Source organism: Pteropus vampyrus, unplaced genomic scaffold, assembly GCF_000151845.1.
Source record: "Pteropus vampyrus isolate Shadow unplaced genomic scaffold, Pvam_2.0 Scaffold215, whole genome shotgun sequence".
NCBI classification, from domain to species: domain Eukaryota; kingdom Metazoa; phylum Chordata; class Mammalia; order Chiroptera; family Pteropodidae; genus Pteropus; species Pteropus vampyrus.
Window position 1 is genome coordinate 2,769,446 of NW_011888996.1, and position 15,615 is coordinate 2,785,060.

Here is a 15,615-nt window from a genome sequence, read left to right on the forward strand (position 1 = left end):
CTCCTTCCTCTTCATTTTCCCACCTCAGTTCTGAGGGTCTACTTCATAGGAGACTAAGAAAGTTTTAATATATAAAAGCATAGGTTGGAAGTCTTCCAGGTTGCTACCCTTTGGCCATATCTGGCATGGGTGAAAACTGATGTCTTAGTTTCCAAAGCCCTGTTTTCTTCTCTTTACCACATTCCCACCTGTGAATTCTGGCTCATAGAGGTGTGCTATGGCAAACTAATTTATAAGCAACAGAGGTGTGACTAGAATTAAAAATTAAAAAGAATTTGAACTGAACCATCTGCACATCGATATTTAAAAAGTATTTAACCTGAAAAATGATTATCTTGGTAGCACGTGCTAAATTAGTTACTGTAAATTTACAAGTCAGGGTTTTAAAATACTTAACAGAAAGGGAAAAAAACAAAGCCTTATTTTTTAGAACAAATTTTTATGTAGATAAATCAAGTTATATTTGAATGTAAATAAAAATAATACAGTTCAGGTTCATCTTCCTTAATATGAGATTTACTAGAAGAAATGACACAGAGAATGGAAGCCCTGGAAAATCGCCTGAGATACAGATGAAGATTCAAAATACTCTGTATTTGTACGTCATTGTATCAACAATTAAAATGAAAGCAGTTCAGAGCCCTAAAGCTCAGCCTATCATTAATTCTGTAAGGTTGTAAAGTAAAATATAATTAGTACTGAGAAAGCTGGTTTGCTATAGAACAAGGGCAAAAAGTAGACACTAACTTGTATAAATTTACTGAGAAAAAGAATCTTTCAGAATCCTAAAGTTTACCAAGTGAGAATAAGCTAGCCAAAGATACTCTGGAACATAATGGCCAAGATTTGCTTCTGCCTCTCCTTAGTGTTGCAATCTTATCTGACTACGAAATAGTTTGCAAGGTCTTACTTCTATAGAACACTGGCCATAGGAAAAGCTATTTTTTTGTATTGGACTTTACCTTGATATATGTATATGGATGTATGCATAAAATCATAGGACATGGACTTGTATAACAAGTTGGATTTTTTTTTATACAGTATTAAAATTCACTACTTCAGAGAATGGTAGCCTGTGTATAATTGTTTGACTTAAAGATACATGAGATAAGGCCAATATACATATGAAAAAATGTTGAATTTCACTGGTAATCAGGAAAATGCAGGTTAAAACAATAGTTTGGCAAAAATTAGTATGTCTGACTATAACATGTGTTGGTGAGGTGGTGGAAATCTGGGGCTTTTGTACACTGCGAGTGAGAAAGCAAATGGACAGTCTCTTTGGAGAGTAATCAGTGCATAGTAAAACTGAAAATGTACACAACCCTATGCTGTAGCCATTGCATTTTAGCATGTATATGACCTATACAAGAATGTTACTAGAGTGTATAAAAGTAACAAGTTAGAAATAACCTAATCATAAGGATAACTAATGAATTGTGGCATATATCTCAGAAATACTAGACATTTTTTAAAGCAATACACTAAAGCTGCATGTATGTGTGGTTAAACTGAAAAATGTTTAATTTAAGAAGCCAATGGCAGGGTATATTTAGTATACCATTCCTGTACATTAAAAAAACCCACAAACATTACTAGTTGTTTAGACACACAAATATGTACATTTAAGAAATGTTCTGGAAGGATACACACAATAGTGGTTGTCCCTGGGAAAATAAAGTGGGAATAGAGACAAGATCAAGAGTCTTCAAGGTATCAGTTCATGGCACCTAGAGCAGCAAGAAAACACTACCGGTGGCAGCTTCGTTATAAAATGGACACCCAAAATAACATCCTTCCCATGGATTTTTGGGGCCAAATGCCTTACAAAATACCTTGAATAAGCTTATGTTTAAATATTTCAAGACAAGTGTTTTCATTAGAATGTCCTCTCAAAGGGCAGTGTGGTACGTGGGGAGAACATCTAAGCCTTAATTGTGTCTGATTCTTTCCAAGTATCACAACTTTTAGTTGTGATTCAAAAAGTACTAAACCTTCATTTTATGAGTCATCCACTTGATCTCCAAAGCATATTTTCATTAGGAAGTAAATTATTGATTTGGGGTGGCATTACCTTTGGAGATGTAATCATCCTTCAGGCATTGCTTCCGATTAGCTCAATTAGCTTCACTTTCTGTTGAGTTCTGGCTCCCTCTAGTGGCTGTAGACTGCCCCTGCTCCCATTTTGTTTTTTGTTTTTAAGCTTTTAAACACTTGGTAAGAAAAATATGTTCAAGGGAAACAAAGGCCTCCAACCAATTCATCTAATTTACAGAATAATCCAAGATCTTTAAAGATTGTCTAAAATTTGAAATATTTCTCTATTTTCCTTATTTTGCTATCTGTACGTCTCAGGTATTAAGGTTTCTGTATTCCAGCTGATTATTGTGTGAGCTTTCCAAGCCCTGATCCTAACAGATGGGACTAATAGTACTATCTCAACGGATTGTCAGGAGGATTAAATGGGTTAACATGCATACTACTTTAACTACTTTAAATCTAACATTTGAAATGCTCAATACTAGCTAGTTTTTATTCTTCAGCAGCATCTGACACTAATATGGTAACACATAAGGTTATGTTGAGTGAATTCTTTGCTCACCTGAAGAAAGTACTTGGGCAGATTTCCACTCCTAAATTATCTTCTGAAGCAAACCAAGTAGGAGGTAATACATTAAATAATAGGAAATGTACAAGATGTTCAAAACCTATCAAAATGAAAAAATTCTGGACTAGAAAGTCACAAGCCTATCAATGAGAAATAAATGTTTAAGCCCTAAAAGTCATTATTTATTCTGGTATTTTTTAGTTTATCATATGTTAGTCACATAATAAATGATATAAAGTTGAAAATGTTGAGTCCCTATCCTCTGGGACCTTAGTTTAATGAGACAGATATGATTAATGCCATAAAAAAGGTTCTCTGGTAACTCAGAGACACCTGATCTAGACTGGAAGTGGATGTTGGGGTGACCTGAAAAGCAGGAGGGAGGAGGGAAACCAGATGCCCCTGCAAGCAGGAGCGGCAAGTCTAAGGTATAACTGGGAATGAGTTGCAAGACAGAAGATCAAAGAGAACCATTTTCCACGAATCAGAACCAGATGACCATGTTCCAGAAGCTCCAACTAACTGCATTCATGACCAGCCTGAAATTTCGTTTCTCCTCTTTACACCTTTTGTTCCTGCCACACCATTTAGATTGCAATGAACATACTCCACAACATACAACCTCTTCTTTGGAGCTTTCCTCTCTCAGTACAGGTATGGATTAAACCCAATTGGCTGGGACTTCCTGCAGTCCCCTACATACAGCTTTCTACCCAAACACATTACTTTCATTGTAATTAAATGAAAGTAGGGAATATTTTAAAATATCTGAGACCTTCCCAGATCTTCTTGACTAGTGGCATTTTCTAATTCTGGCAGCACTTTAATGGTACGTCACCACAGCTGCCTCCGACCAGAAGGAGTGAGGTGTTTCCTATCTACTACTTTTAAACTCCTTTCTCTGAACTTTAAGGTCCTTTCTCACTGAAACAACGGCGAGTGCACAAAAAAGCACATATAAAAAGGTAAAAGCCAAATGATCTTATTGCATATTCTCATTACCTAGAAGAAGGCCCTAGAAAGCAATTATTTTCTAAAATCCATCATTCCAAAATACCTGGAGCCACAAAGTCATGAGACAGAAGCATTGCAAAGAACTGGTATGCCAGCACCTACGATATTGTATTCTTCGGGTCAATGCCCCTCAAAAAATTAAATTGAAATGAGTCAACCTGGAGGACAAAGAACCCAAAGAGCGGGGCTAGGTCAATGTGAAAGGAGAAATTGACCAAGTAGGAGGAAAATTATAAAATATATGAATTTCCTTAAACAAGACTGAAACATTTTGAACCATAGAAAAAGACTAATAGCACTGAGACCAGCAGTAGTCTGACCAAGCAATTCTTATCAAGGAAAATGACTTCCACCATTTTAAACTCCGTTGGGCACACCAGTGTCTGGATATGTAAATATGAGCACCTTAGAACATTTATAAATTTCTTATAACTCTGTAGCTCTTAACCAGGAGATGTTAATTTGAAAACGCGGGGTGACATTTAGAGGTGTTCTCACAGAATGACATGGAAGGAAAACCAGAAATGAAAAATATCCTGTAATATCCACATCCCTCCACAACAAAGAACTGTCCCACTGAATAATGTTAGTGCTCTCTAACTGAGAAATATTGAGTAACTGAACCACCAGTAAAACTCTACTCCTGTTAACAGCTACACTCTCCGAATTACATCCATAAGCTCAGACTAACTTCAGACACAAACTAAAATCATGAAATGTTAACCTGAAAGAGACCAATTCCCTCACTTGTGAAACTGGGAATCTCACTCACCCTTGTTAATTAGCTATTATAAGAGGGAGTCTTCTGACTCCAAGTTCAGCAACATTTGACTTTCCTGATACATTGAAAACATCCTCATCTCCTCTCTCATCTACCACCAAAAACCCCTTGACCAAGCTGATTCTTAAGTCCAAAAGACACTGTCATTTCTGATACTTCTGCAACCTCCCTTAGAGCTTGAGCACAGACTGTGTAGGGTATAGCCTACCAGCACCATTCAAATCTGTAAACCACGATATATGTAAATCAATAATTTCCCTTAAATTAATTCCTCTGAATATTAACAGATGTAGGAAAAGGACTCCGTAGGACATATTTGGGAGATGCAATATTCAGTGACAAAATTCAGGGTAGGAGGGAATATATTTCATTTATTCCTCTCAGCTACTCAGATTTGTGAGATTTAAACTGGACTATAAACTGCAACTCTGGTTAAATTCTGGGTTTTGAACCTTGTTGCCCCTCAAACACATTCAACTATAAAATGCCAACAATGTTCTGAGATTGGAATTATGAAAATTTCCAGTACAAGAAAGGAACTCAGTGCACACCCTTTACAAAAATGGGAAAGTGGAAATTGGGATGTACAGCTCTTAATCCAAAAGTCTTGCCACCACCTGTATAATCAAAGTGTATTGAAACAAAAATATATAAAAATAACCGAAACAAACGCAGTTTTTAAAACAAGCTCTGCCCCATTTTATTAAAGAAAAATTGCATGATTTACTTTTCACCAGTCTGTTCTGGCATGCTTCTAATGATATCAGAATCACCTAGAAAATAAAACAATAATATTTTTACAATTCATTTAATGGCAATTAGCAGTGGTTATCTTCGAGTTATTTTACTGGCTGTACTGTCATTTCTTGAGGCTGATCGAAGTCACCTAGAGTCAGACCATTTCCCACTTAAGATGTATCATATAAATTACACTTGGTCTATCACCAGCATTTATAAAACCAGACCTAGGAAAAGAACTAGGTCTGGGGACACATGCATGGTTCTTAATATAGCGAATGTTTAGCCTGCCCTGATTATTACGAAATCAGAACAGCGAGAATATTCGCAATATTTTATGAATTAATTCAAAATTCCTAAGTTCAAAATGAGATGTGTGATTCATTGGACAACTAAGGAATCAGGAGCACTGACCCAGGTAACTTAAGTCGGCCTCCTGCATACATGGATTCCCAACCACAAATCAAAAATACTGTCTTTGGTCTGTCGTTGGTAAATCCATGGATGTGAAACCCAGTGAAAAAACTACATGTATGAGTGGACCTGTGCAGATCAAACCTGTGTTGTTCAAGAGCCAACTGTATTTGTAGGCATTTCTTTTTCACCCAATTTAACTCTTCTGTTTCTCAAGCAGCCAGTAAAGATTACTTTCCTCCATTTCACCTATTTATTCTTTTATAATTTCACCTTTTACCAAGGTCCTAAGTCATTATTTCTTAGGTGTTTCATCAAACGAAATCCATGATCTCAAATTTTTAAAAAATTCACTTATCACAAAGCCAATGGACTGACATTCATTATCAATTCTCTATGGAATAGAACTACAGGATATCCCTTGATATATACAAATTCTTACCATCTGAACTCAAGAACCAAAGACATCTATATACCAGCTACATACATTACATTGTAAAGGGGAAAAATAGGGGAAAATATGATTTAAAAAGCATACCTGGATCAATGATAGCCAGTGTGCATACTCTGTAATATTTTCCACACGCTGTGCCCAATTCAATATTATTGCCACTGTAGTGATGAACACCAGTCTTAGCCAACATGGCGTAGTACTCTATTTCAGATTTCCTTTAGGAACCCCAAAAAAAGGCAAATAAATGAATGCAATACCAGTGACAAACTAAATGTTACTATTCTCTCAGTTTTAATGTTGGTGAGGCCTTCCAAAGTAACTAAGCCAGTTATTACTCTTAAAAATTACATTAGTACAAACCATTCTTTCCTTGGATCCCTTACAAGAGATGAGATAATTAGCAAGTATCTACTGAACACCTATGTTTAACACAGTATCTATGCTCATGGAGAAGAGGGTAGGATGCAAAATAAAACCATTATTTACTTAGCATTTACTACATGCCAGACACTTCACATAATTCCCATAACATATTAAGTACTCCTTTTTTTTTTTTAACTAATGAAGAAACTGAGGTGCAGAATAAGTGCAGAATCCAGAATTCGAAACCACGTTATCTTTAAAAGATAGTCCATTTCTCACCCTCTGATGCTCTGAATCCTAGACGGGGCGGGGACAGAGCGGGGGGTGATATTTCTTACACTGAGTTAACATTCTTGTCAATTGAGTAGATAGCTATTAATGGTTTTAAAAACTTGAACGGAGTTCTAACAGAAATTTCCCACTACTCAAAGTGCAGATCCATAGACCAACAGTAGTGTCACAAGGTGCTTGTTAGAAATGCAGTATCTCAGGCCCCATCTGAGACTCAAAATCAGAACCTTTTTAACAAGCTCACTCATGTTACTGTGTGGACATTTCTGTTTGAAAAGCACTGCTATAGAATGTAGGCTTGAAAGACAGGTTGAAATAAGACCTAATTATGGGATGGGATAGAGACAGCACTCTTTAAGTACCGACATGCTATAAAATGCTGACATTATGCATATCATAGAAAATCAGTGTCGGCTGGGGCTGATACCATGGCTTATATTCTGCAATACGTAAGTTTAACTTGTTTACAATTCCCACTAAGTTCAATTTTAAAACAATCAAATCTACGGTCATGCCACCCTGAACAAGCCTAATCCCGTCTGATCTCAGCAGCTAGGCAGGGTTCGGCCTGGTTAGTACTTGGATGGGAGACCAGCTAGGAAGACCAGGTGCTACAGGCGTAAAAAATAAAAAATAAGGGATTGTAAACTGACAAAATCCTTGCAATCTGTGAGATCAACCAAGGGTTGCTTCGCCTAAAAAAAAAATAATAATAAAAAATAAATCAAGCAAAAATTGGCTCAGAGAACTGACACAGGATGAACTAGGTGATTCTATGATGGCCTGCAACTCCATTTGTCAGCCTGAACTTTATCTAGCCTTTCCACACTAAAACAAATTCATACAATGTAGAACTTTTAAAGCATCTCAAAGCTGAAAGAATGACCAAAGGCAAGAAATAAAACACATGGAAAAACAAATTACATTTCTGTGCTTCCCTCCACCTTGCTTTTTTTACCCCTTTTGCCAAATTTCTCCCCTAAGATTAGCTTACACAAGGAGAAAGCATGACTGGGAAGGAAAGGGGGATCGAGATGCAAACACCACAGTAGCAAACGTGTATCATTCCGCAAGTGTTCGCTTTAAAACAAATTTACATAAAATCGAGTTCATGCAACCCATATTACAAGTTTACAATCTGGATATTCGTTTACGATGAATTCGCAGGACACACACTTCAGGTTCTTTCGATTACCTACCTCAAGGCTGGACAGTTGTTGGCGAGGATGACCAGTTTCGCTTTGCCTTGTCTGATCATTTTCAGAGTCTGCTTGTACCCCAGTACGTACTTTCCGCTTTTCATAACAAGTTGGAGCCTAGAGTTGATAGACTCCAGGGACTTTTTCTACAAAGCAAACATTTAACATGGACCTTCATGAAGGCCTTGTATGTGACCACTTCAAAACTGGATCCAGCTTTCTGGAAGCCGGGCCCTTTTTACAAAACCTTCGAAATCGAGCGTCCCAAGTCATTGAAAAGACGTCACGGGCTCCTTTTAGGACACCCTAAATGCCAGTGACATGCTGATTCCCCAGTGAGCTCAGATCTACCCGCCCCGGCCAGACTCATCTCTCCACGTGAAACGGCTTCCTGCCCTGCCCCGCTTCACTCACCGTCTTCTTTGCGGCCACCATCTTCCTGCCTTAGATGCGGGACGGCCCCCAACCTAAAACATACAGAAGAAAGGACAGGAAGTTTACAACCCAGAGGTCCAAACGGCAACCTGCGAGGCTCTAGCTGCTGCCTAAAGCTCGGGATGGTGGAGCCCACTCACCAACAGCAGCCGCCAAGATGGCCGGGAGGGAGAAAGGAAGGAGTTCCCACAATGCAAAGCTCTACAAGGCCCAGCCGGGATTCCGGGACCGGAAGCGGAAGCAAATTGCAAGCGGAAGAGGCGAGGCAACAAGGAAGGGCCGCCGCCGGTTGCTATAGGTACCGCTAATTAGACCAGCGGTGGAGCAGTAAGATTTGCCGGTGGTTCTGGCTTCAACCTCTCCGCGCTACGTTACTCTGTCGCTCCCAGCTGTAGACTGAGAAACTGAAGATTGTTGTTCTCAGCGGGAATTGGAGAAGCCAGCTCAGGGTGAAGCGGGAGGAGCGGCGAGAAGAGGCGGCGGCGGGTAGACCATGGTCTTAGTGCTGCTGTCATCTCTACCAGAAAGTGAGGCTCTGGGGGAACGGGGAGGACCCCGGTGCCTTAGCCTCCAGCTGTACTCTCCGCTGTCAGTTCCGCCGGGGATCAAGCCGCTGCGTGCACTCCCCTGTCCCCGCCCAAGTTAAGGGTCCTTCAAGAGAACTGCGGCGCTCCAAGCCGGCTAGTCCAACTCACCTCTTTTAATGGCCCTGTTGCTGTCAACTTGTAAGCCGAATTTGCAAAGAGAGCAATAAACAGTTTTAATTTTAAAAATCTTTTTGTTGGGAACATTAGAGTCCTGCGACAGGTCACTCAAAATGCTAGGTACAGAAAGTGCCCACCACCACCACCAAAAATAAAAAAAAGTAAAATTAGCCCAGTAGATAAGCTATTACTGCTGTCATGGTGCCCTGGAGGTCAGTAGGAAGAGGAGCCAAAAAAAAAGAAAAAAAAGGTGGATAACTGAAGTGTACCAGGAGCTGTGCTCCATAGTGCAAATAAAAATAAAAGGGGATGGGGGGGCGGGTTCCATGGAAAGTAACCTCATGGGGTGATCTGATCATAAATTTTTTTTTTTTTTTGGTGATGAGATTACAAGTGATTTTAATATTTTCTTTTCTGTAATCACATTTTATATAATTAATGTGTAATGTTTCTGTAACGAGATTTTTTTTAAAAAGGATGCATAGCTGGAGGGATGTAGAGTGGCTTACCCAAAAAACTTTAAAACATTCTTTTCTCATCCTAAGCATCAGAACACTTTGGAAATAACAAGAGATGCAGATTTGAATAAAATTTCACTGAATATTTTGTTCCTTAAAATTGGCATTTTAATAGTAGTCTTGTTTACTAAATCAAAGTTTTTCTTTTTTAAATTTTTAAATAATATTTGCTCAAAAAGTGTCTGTGTGTAATGAAACAGTTAAAAAAGACAGCCTTAAACTCAGAAGTTTACCTGGTCACTAATACCTTTGCACATACCTGAGCCACTCCTTTTCTACCCTATTCTCATTTCCCTCTCCAGAGGAAGAAAATGCTAACCTGAATGTTACCATTTTCATATCTATTTTAACACTTTTGTTTGGTCTATATATTTTCTTAATGTATTATTTATTTCTTTTTAGAACTTCCAGAAATTAATATATCTTATGACATTTTCTGCATGTTGCTTCTGCAGCTCGATATCATGTTTCTAAGATTCATCTATGTTGTTGTGCGGAGCCGTAGTTCATCATTTTCACTGCTATGTAATATCCCACTGTGTTAATATAACATATACATTCACCTGTCAATGGATATTTGGTTTGTTTTCAATTACTAACAATGCTGATATGAACTCTTTTTTCTTAGTACCCTTCTTCCTCCTTATATATTTATTACATTATTAACCGTCTTCCCCATTCTACACTCTATATTTCCATGTTTATTGTGCGAATAACCATTAGTACCTCTTACTTCCTTTGCCTTTTTTTCCCATCAACCCCCCTCCCATCTAGTATCCCTCAATATTCTCTATATGAGTTTACACTTTTGTTGTCATTTTTGTTTATTTTGTTCTTTAGATTACACATGTATGTGAGATCATGTGATATTTGTCTTTATCCGACCCATTTGATTCAATGCCATACCCTCTAGGTCTAGCAAGGCAATATCTTTTTCCATCCCCTTTTAGTCTGTGTGTGTCTTTTCATCTGAAGTGAGTCTCTTGTAGGCAGCATATGTCAGGGTCTTGTTTTCTTATCCATTCAGCAACTTTGTCTTTTGGTTGGAGCACTTAATTCTTTTTCATTTGAGGTACTTATTGATAGGAATGTAGTTATTACCATTCTTTATTCCTGTTTTTGGTACATGTTTTTTCTTAAGTCCTTCCAACATTTCCTGTAATACTGGCTTGGTGTTGATAAATTCTTTTAGCTTATTTTTGTCTGGGAAAATCTTTATCTGTCCTTCAACTCTAACTGATAGCTTTGCTGGATAAAGTATTCTTTGTTATAGATCTTGGGTTTTCATCACATCAAATATTTTGTGCCAAGCCCTTCTGTCCTGCATAGTTTCTTTTGAGAAATCAGCTGCCAGTCTTATGGGTGCGCCCTTGTAGGTAACTAACTGCTTTGCCCCTGCTGCTTTTAATATTCTTTCTTTGTATTTAACCTTTGGCATTTTAATTATGATGTGTCTTGCTGTGGACCTCTTTGAGTTCCTCTTTCTTGGGACTTTCTGAGCTTCTTGGGGTTTTATGTCTATTTCCTTCACCAGGTGAGGGAAGTTTTCCTTCATTATTTCTTCAAATAGCTCTTCAACATCTTGTTTTCCTTCAGGTACCCCTATGACACGGATATTTTTACATTTAATGTTGTAGCCGCCAGCCCCTGATAGACACACGGACCACCAGAAATCAGTGAGTTATAGGAAGCACACTCTTTATTCAGCCAGCTGGGTCTGCCAGGGGTATGCAGACCCCAAATTAAGCAGCCCTGAAATGTAGAGGTACAGGGTTTTTAAGCTATAAACCCTTATTCTCTATCCTGTTTGAACACACAAGTCTATCTTTCTTCTTTTTACCAGCTGTCACCCCACAGGTCAGTTGTGCAAGCAGGGGTACAGAAGCAGAAAGCTTATTGTTAGAGCGTTATGTTCCCACGGGTGATAGCCAAGCAGTAATTTTTCAGCCAGCACATTAATAGTGTCCCATAGGCTCTTTAAATTATTACTATTATAGTCTTGGCTTTTTTTTCCTTGCCATTCCTATTGGGTGTCCTTGGCTTCCCCATCCTCTATATTGGTGATTTAATCCTCTTCTTTATCCACTCTGTTTATTCCATCTAATATACTCTTCATCTCATTTCTGACTGGTTCTCTTTTATAATTTCCATTTCCATTTTTATGTTTTTTATCTCTTTGTTGAAGTTCTCACTGAGTTCATCTACCCTTCTCATAAGTTCATTGAGCATCTTTATAACCAGTGTTTTGAACTCTGCATCTGTTAGATTGCTTGACTCCATTATTCCTGGATCTCTGTTCTGTTCTCTTATATGGTTTCTGCTTCTTTGTCTTCCCATTTTGGCTGCCTTTCTCTGTCTGTTTCTGTGTACTAAGCAAAGCTACGTCTGCCAGTCTTATTAGTATGGCTTTGTGTGGTAGGTGTCCAGTGGCACAATCCTGAGAGGGGTTCAGCTGCAGGCCAAGTTTAGCCCCAGCCTGTGCCCCTCGGAGCCACCTGTTAAGATTCAGGAAGCAATCCACAGATGCTGTGCTTACAGTTGCCTCAAGAAACCACGCCAGAAAACGAGGCCAGCTGCCAACAGTTGAGTCTTGGCACTGCTCGGCAAGAAGCACCTGACTCGTCGAGGACACACCTGGATGTGGCTTAGGTGGAGCCACGAGTTAGGGGAGGCAGAGTTTCAGGGAATACTCTGGGCTGAGCAACCTCTATTATCTAGTTTGATGATGTCTCAGCTATGGTGGCACTGTATCCTCACACTGGGAGCGGAGAGGGCTCAGCAGAGGAACAATGGATGTCACCAGTACTTCTGTCCAGGAGAAAGCCTCACCTTTGGCTCTCACTCCGACAACTCAGTATTCCCCTGTAAGTCCCTGGTGCCCCCTGAGCAACTGATCCGGCCCTGTTCAGAGCAAGCAGGTCTGTCACTGAAAGTCCACTAGCGGACATGGTCCCTTTAAGAGGCGTCTGCACTGCCAATTGCCGCTGCTGCACACCGGGCAGCCACGCCCTCCTATCTTCTAGTTGCAGATTGATTCTTTCTTTTCCTATTTGTAGTGCTGCTGTTCGTCTAGATCCCAGGTGACTTTCCTTGCTGTTTGCTCTTTGTTTCTGTCACAACTTTGATTTGGTCACAGAGGAATGAACAAAGCCTCTTATCAACTATGCCATTTTAACCAGCTCCAGGCCTGTAACTTCTTAAGTGAAAAGTTTTAAGCCAGCTCTGGCCATTGTTTTTGTGCATCTAGGTTAACACACCTTCGAAATGCCAGAATACCCCTGGAAGGGGGTGATAACCCTCCAGAGAGCACATAATTGTGTTAACTATCCTGCAATCCAATCCTTGCCTTGCATTCTCTTCCTTACATCTCCTTAATTTCAGATGCATAAAAGAAAGTGCAAAACTGTTATTCTCAGGAACATTTGAGCTCTTGCTCTCAGGCACATGTCAGTTTGGCTCAGATAAATTCTTACAAAAATTCTCTACAGGTTTGGATGACAACCTTTCACCTGTATTATTTTATTTAACAATCACAAAAAGTCTTAGAAGTAACATTTTTATTCTCAAGTTTCCATCTCTAGTGTGTTGTCAGAGCTAGGGTAAGTACCTGTACCCAGGTCTGTACTGTAGGTCATCTCACAGTTTATTCAAACTTGTGAAATTAACCAAACGAGTAGAGTTAGGTTATTATACTGCTTGCATGTAGTATGGTCTCTGTGCCAACTACTTACTCAACTCTGGTGTAGCACAAAAGCAGCCACAGACAGTATGTAAATGAATGGGCATGACTGTGTTTCTATAAAACCTTATTTGTAAAATCAGGCAGCTGGCTGGATTTGGTCTACAGGCCACAGTTTGCTGACCCTGTGTTAGAAGGTTACTATTACTATTAAAAATAGCTACTTTCAGTCATACAGAGAATGTCCTTAGTATAAAAGAGAAACATGTTAAAGTATTTACAGATGAAGTATGGATATCTGCAGCTTAATTTCAAATTGCTAAAATAAGTGTCTATAAACAGGTAGGTAGAGCAAATGTAGCAGTCTTAACAACTGTTAATTTTAAGTGGAAGATATACAGGTGTTCATTCTACTATTCAGCTTTTTTAAGTTTGAAAACCTAAATACTGAAAAGTTGGGAAAAAGTTTGAGAAAGGACTTTGCCATTCAGATATTATTTTTCTGGATGCTACTCTTGTAGCATTTCAGAGTGATCTTGAAAGAATACAAACAGGTAATTGTGATAGGACAGAATTAACACAAGGTTCTCCTTTGGTTTTCCTTCACCAAAATCGATGCTCCAAGTTTCTGAGAATTCTGCAGGTGCCTGCATTTATTGTGCTTCTGGTTTTCACTTGCTATGAGCATTAAAAGTGACAGGCTGCATTTCCTGTAAGGGCAAATACTAACAAGTTCATCTAATATTGGTTCAGTACACTAAGGGCAAATACTAACAAGTTCATCTAATATTGGTTCAGTACACTAAAACTATCACATTCATTATCATCAACTATTACTAATTCAGTGTCCAGATAAGAAAGTGGCCCATTAGCAATTTGGAACCCTATTTGTCTAACTCAGCCTTCACATTCTTAAGTTACCCTGGACCTTAAACATGCTCACAAATATAGTGGAGTGAGGGAAGGACAGTGAATCCCAGTGAAAAGACACTGTAAACTCAGTGAATGTTAGTGGCCTTTCAACTACACACACATATACCTATACAAGAAATCTCAGCCCTTAGCGGACAAGAGGGAATGAATGCTACTTATTTATCTCCACCCTTTCTGCCTCCACAATAATAAAGAATCTGAAATATTTCTCCTATACCCTTTTTGTTCAGACTGGTAATGCTCCAGACTGAACTGGATTAAAAAATAGGCCAGATAAATGCTTTCTCCTATTTTTTAAACCATTTTTTCCCATCCAAAGAAACATGTTTTTTATACTTTTGGTTACAAAAAAAAACTCAGTATTTTATTCAGTATTTTACTATGGAAGAGTACTTACCACTTACCACTTTTGGGAAGTAGAACAGTGTCTATAAAGTTTGGTCTTTTGGTTATTTTATATTTCTTAGAGTCAGTTTTTGAAATTTTAGTATAAGTGGGGATCTTCTCAAGTGTCCACAAAAAAAAAATATGATATCTTACATATTATTTTCAATGATTTGAAAAGCCTACCATGTAGTTTTACCTTTAATAAAGCTGTAATGCACAGGCTAAGACATTAATGTGCTTTGCTTTTAACTAACATATCACTATAACAATGCATATCATGCTGTTCAGAAAATGTCACTGATTACTTAGTGGAGAAATAGATGATAAATGCAAATTTGTGACAACATCGGAATATGGTGTGTCTAAGAAAAATGATAAAAAGAATCCTTGGAGGTGAAAAGATTTATGAACTGCCTTCAAGATATAACACCTCACATTTATCGGCCTTTGAAAATCACAGTATCAGTTATGATCAGGTATTATCAAGATAAGACTAAAGGACTAGGACAGGTAATTGCTAAGATGGAGAGTGGTGAGGTAGAGGGGAGGCAGGGTAAGCATATATATATTAGTCTAGATACTTTTGTAAGCAGTAGAAACAAATTAGTTCAGTTAAGCAGAAATGGAATTTATTTTATAGTTCACCAAATGAACAAGAAGCCTGGAGAGCAAGACCCAGATCTGCATATACTGGTCATGTTTAATCTTGTTTAATCATGTTTAATCTTGGCTGGTGCCATAACAGTGTTTAATGTGCCATTCCATCACACTATAGGGTTAGCTTCACCTGGATGATGAGGTAGGTATATAGAAACACCTATATCACATAGAAATGAACCTATTCCCTTGTCTCTCAGTAAAGTGAGTCCTTTTATAAGATACAAAGCTGAATGTCATGTCTTGACAGATGTGTAATGTCTTAATGATACCATCCACTAACGGATGATGCTGGAAAAGTAAAACCATAGTGGGCAGGAAAAGTAAATCTAATCCAGTGTCTGTTACAGTAAAGATTATCTACTGTCACCAAGGAGGTCTTATCAGTCTTCTACAAGGTAGCTGATAGGTCCCCTCAAAGAATGGATACCATTTCAGAC

The 15,615-nt window shown here is 38.5% G+C and overlaps 1 protein-coding gene, 1 non-coding gene and 1 pseudogene across 2 annotated transcripts; 1 reads left to right on the forward strand and 2 right to left on the reverse strand.

Annotated features, from left to right (window-relative positions):
• Window positions 1-5,075: 5,075 nt before the first annotated feature.
• RPL30 (ribosomal protein L30) lies at window positions 5,076-8,551 on the reverse strand. The gene is made up of 5 exons (XM_011372908.2): window positions 8,438-8,551; window positions 8,277-8,329; window positions 7,863-8,008; window positions 6,094-6,224; window positions 5,076-5,176 (listed from the first exon to the last, which is right to left on the reverse strand). Exons 2-5 carry the CDS (start codon window positions 8,295-8,297, stop codon window positions 5,127-5,129), a joined length of 348 nt encoding a protein of 115 aa, XP_011371210.1. The 5' UTR covers window positions 8,298-8,329; window positions 8,438-8,551; the 3' UTR covers window positions 5,076-5,126.
• Window positions 5,340-5,472, reverse strand: LOC111747247. Its single transcript, XR_002783449.1, has one exon. It is a non-coding gene; the product is annotated as a small nucleolar RNA SNORA72 (small nucleolar RNA).
• On the forward strand, window positions 7,165-7,283 carry LOC111747243 (annotated as a pseudogene).
• Window positions 8,552-15,615: the final 7,064 nt, after the last annotated feature.

Bases quoted from the DNA above. Each gene is read 5' to 3' on its own strand.
- RPL30 (XM_011372908.2), bottom strand. From the start codon at position 8,297: ATGGTGGCCGCAAAGAAGACG. The intron at 8,009-8,276 runs GTGAGTGAAGCG...TTTGCTTTGTAG, and splicing joins TGGTGGCCGCAAAGAAGACG to AAAAAGTCCCTGGAGTCTAT. The intron at 6,225-7,862 runs GTAGGTAATCGA...GGGTTCCTAAAG, and splicing joins AACAACTGTCCAGCCTTGAG to GAAATCTGAAATAGAGTACT.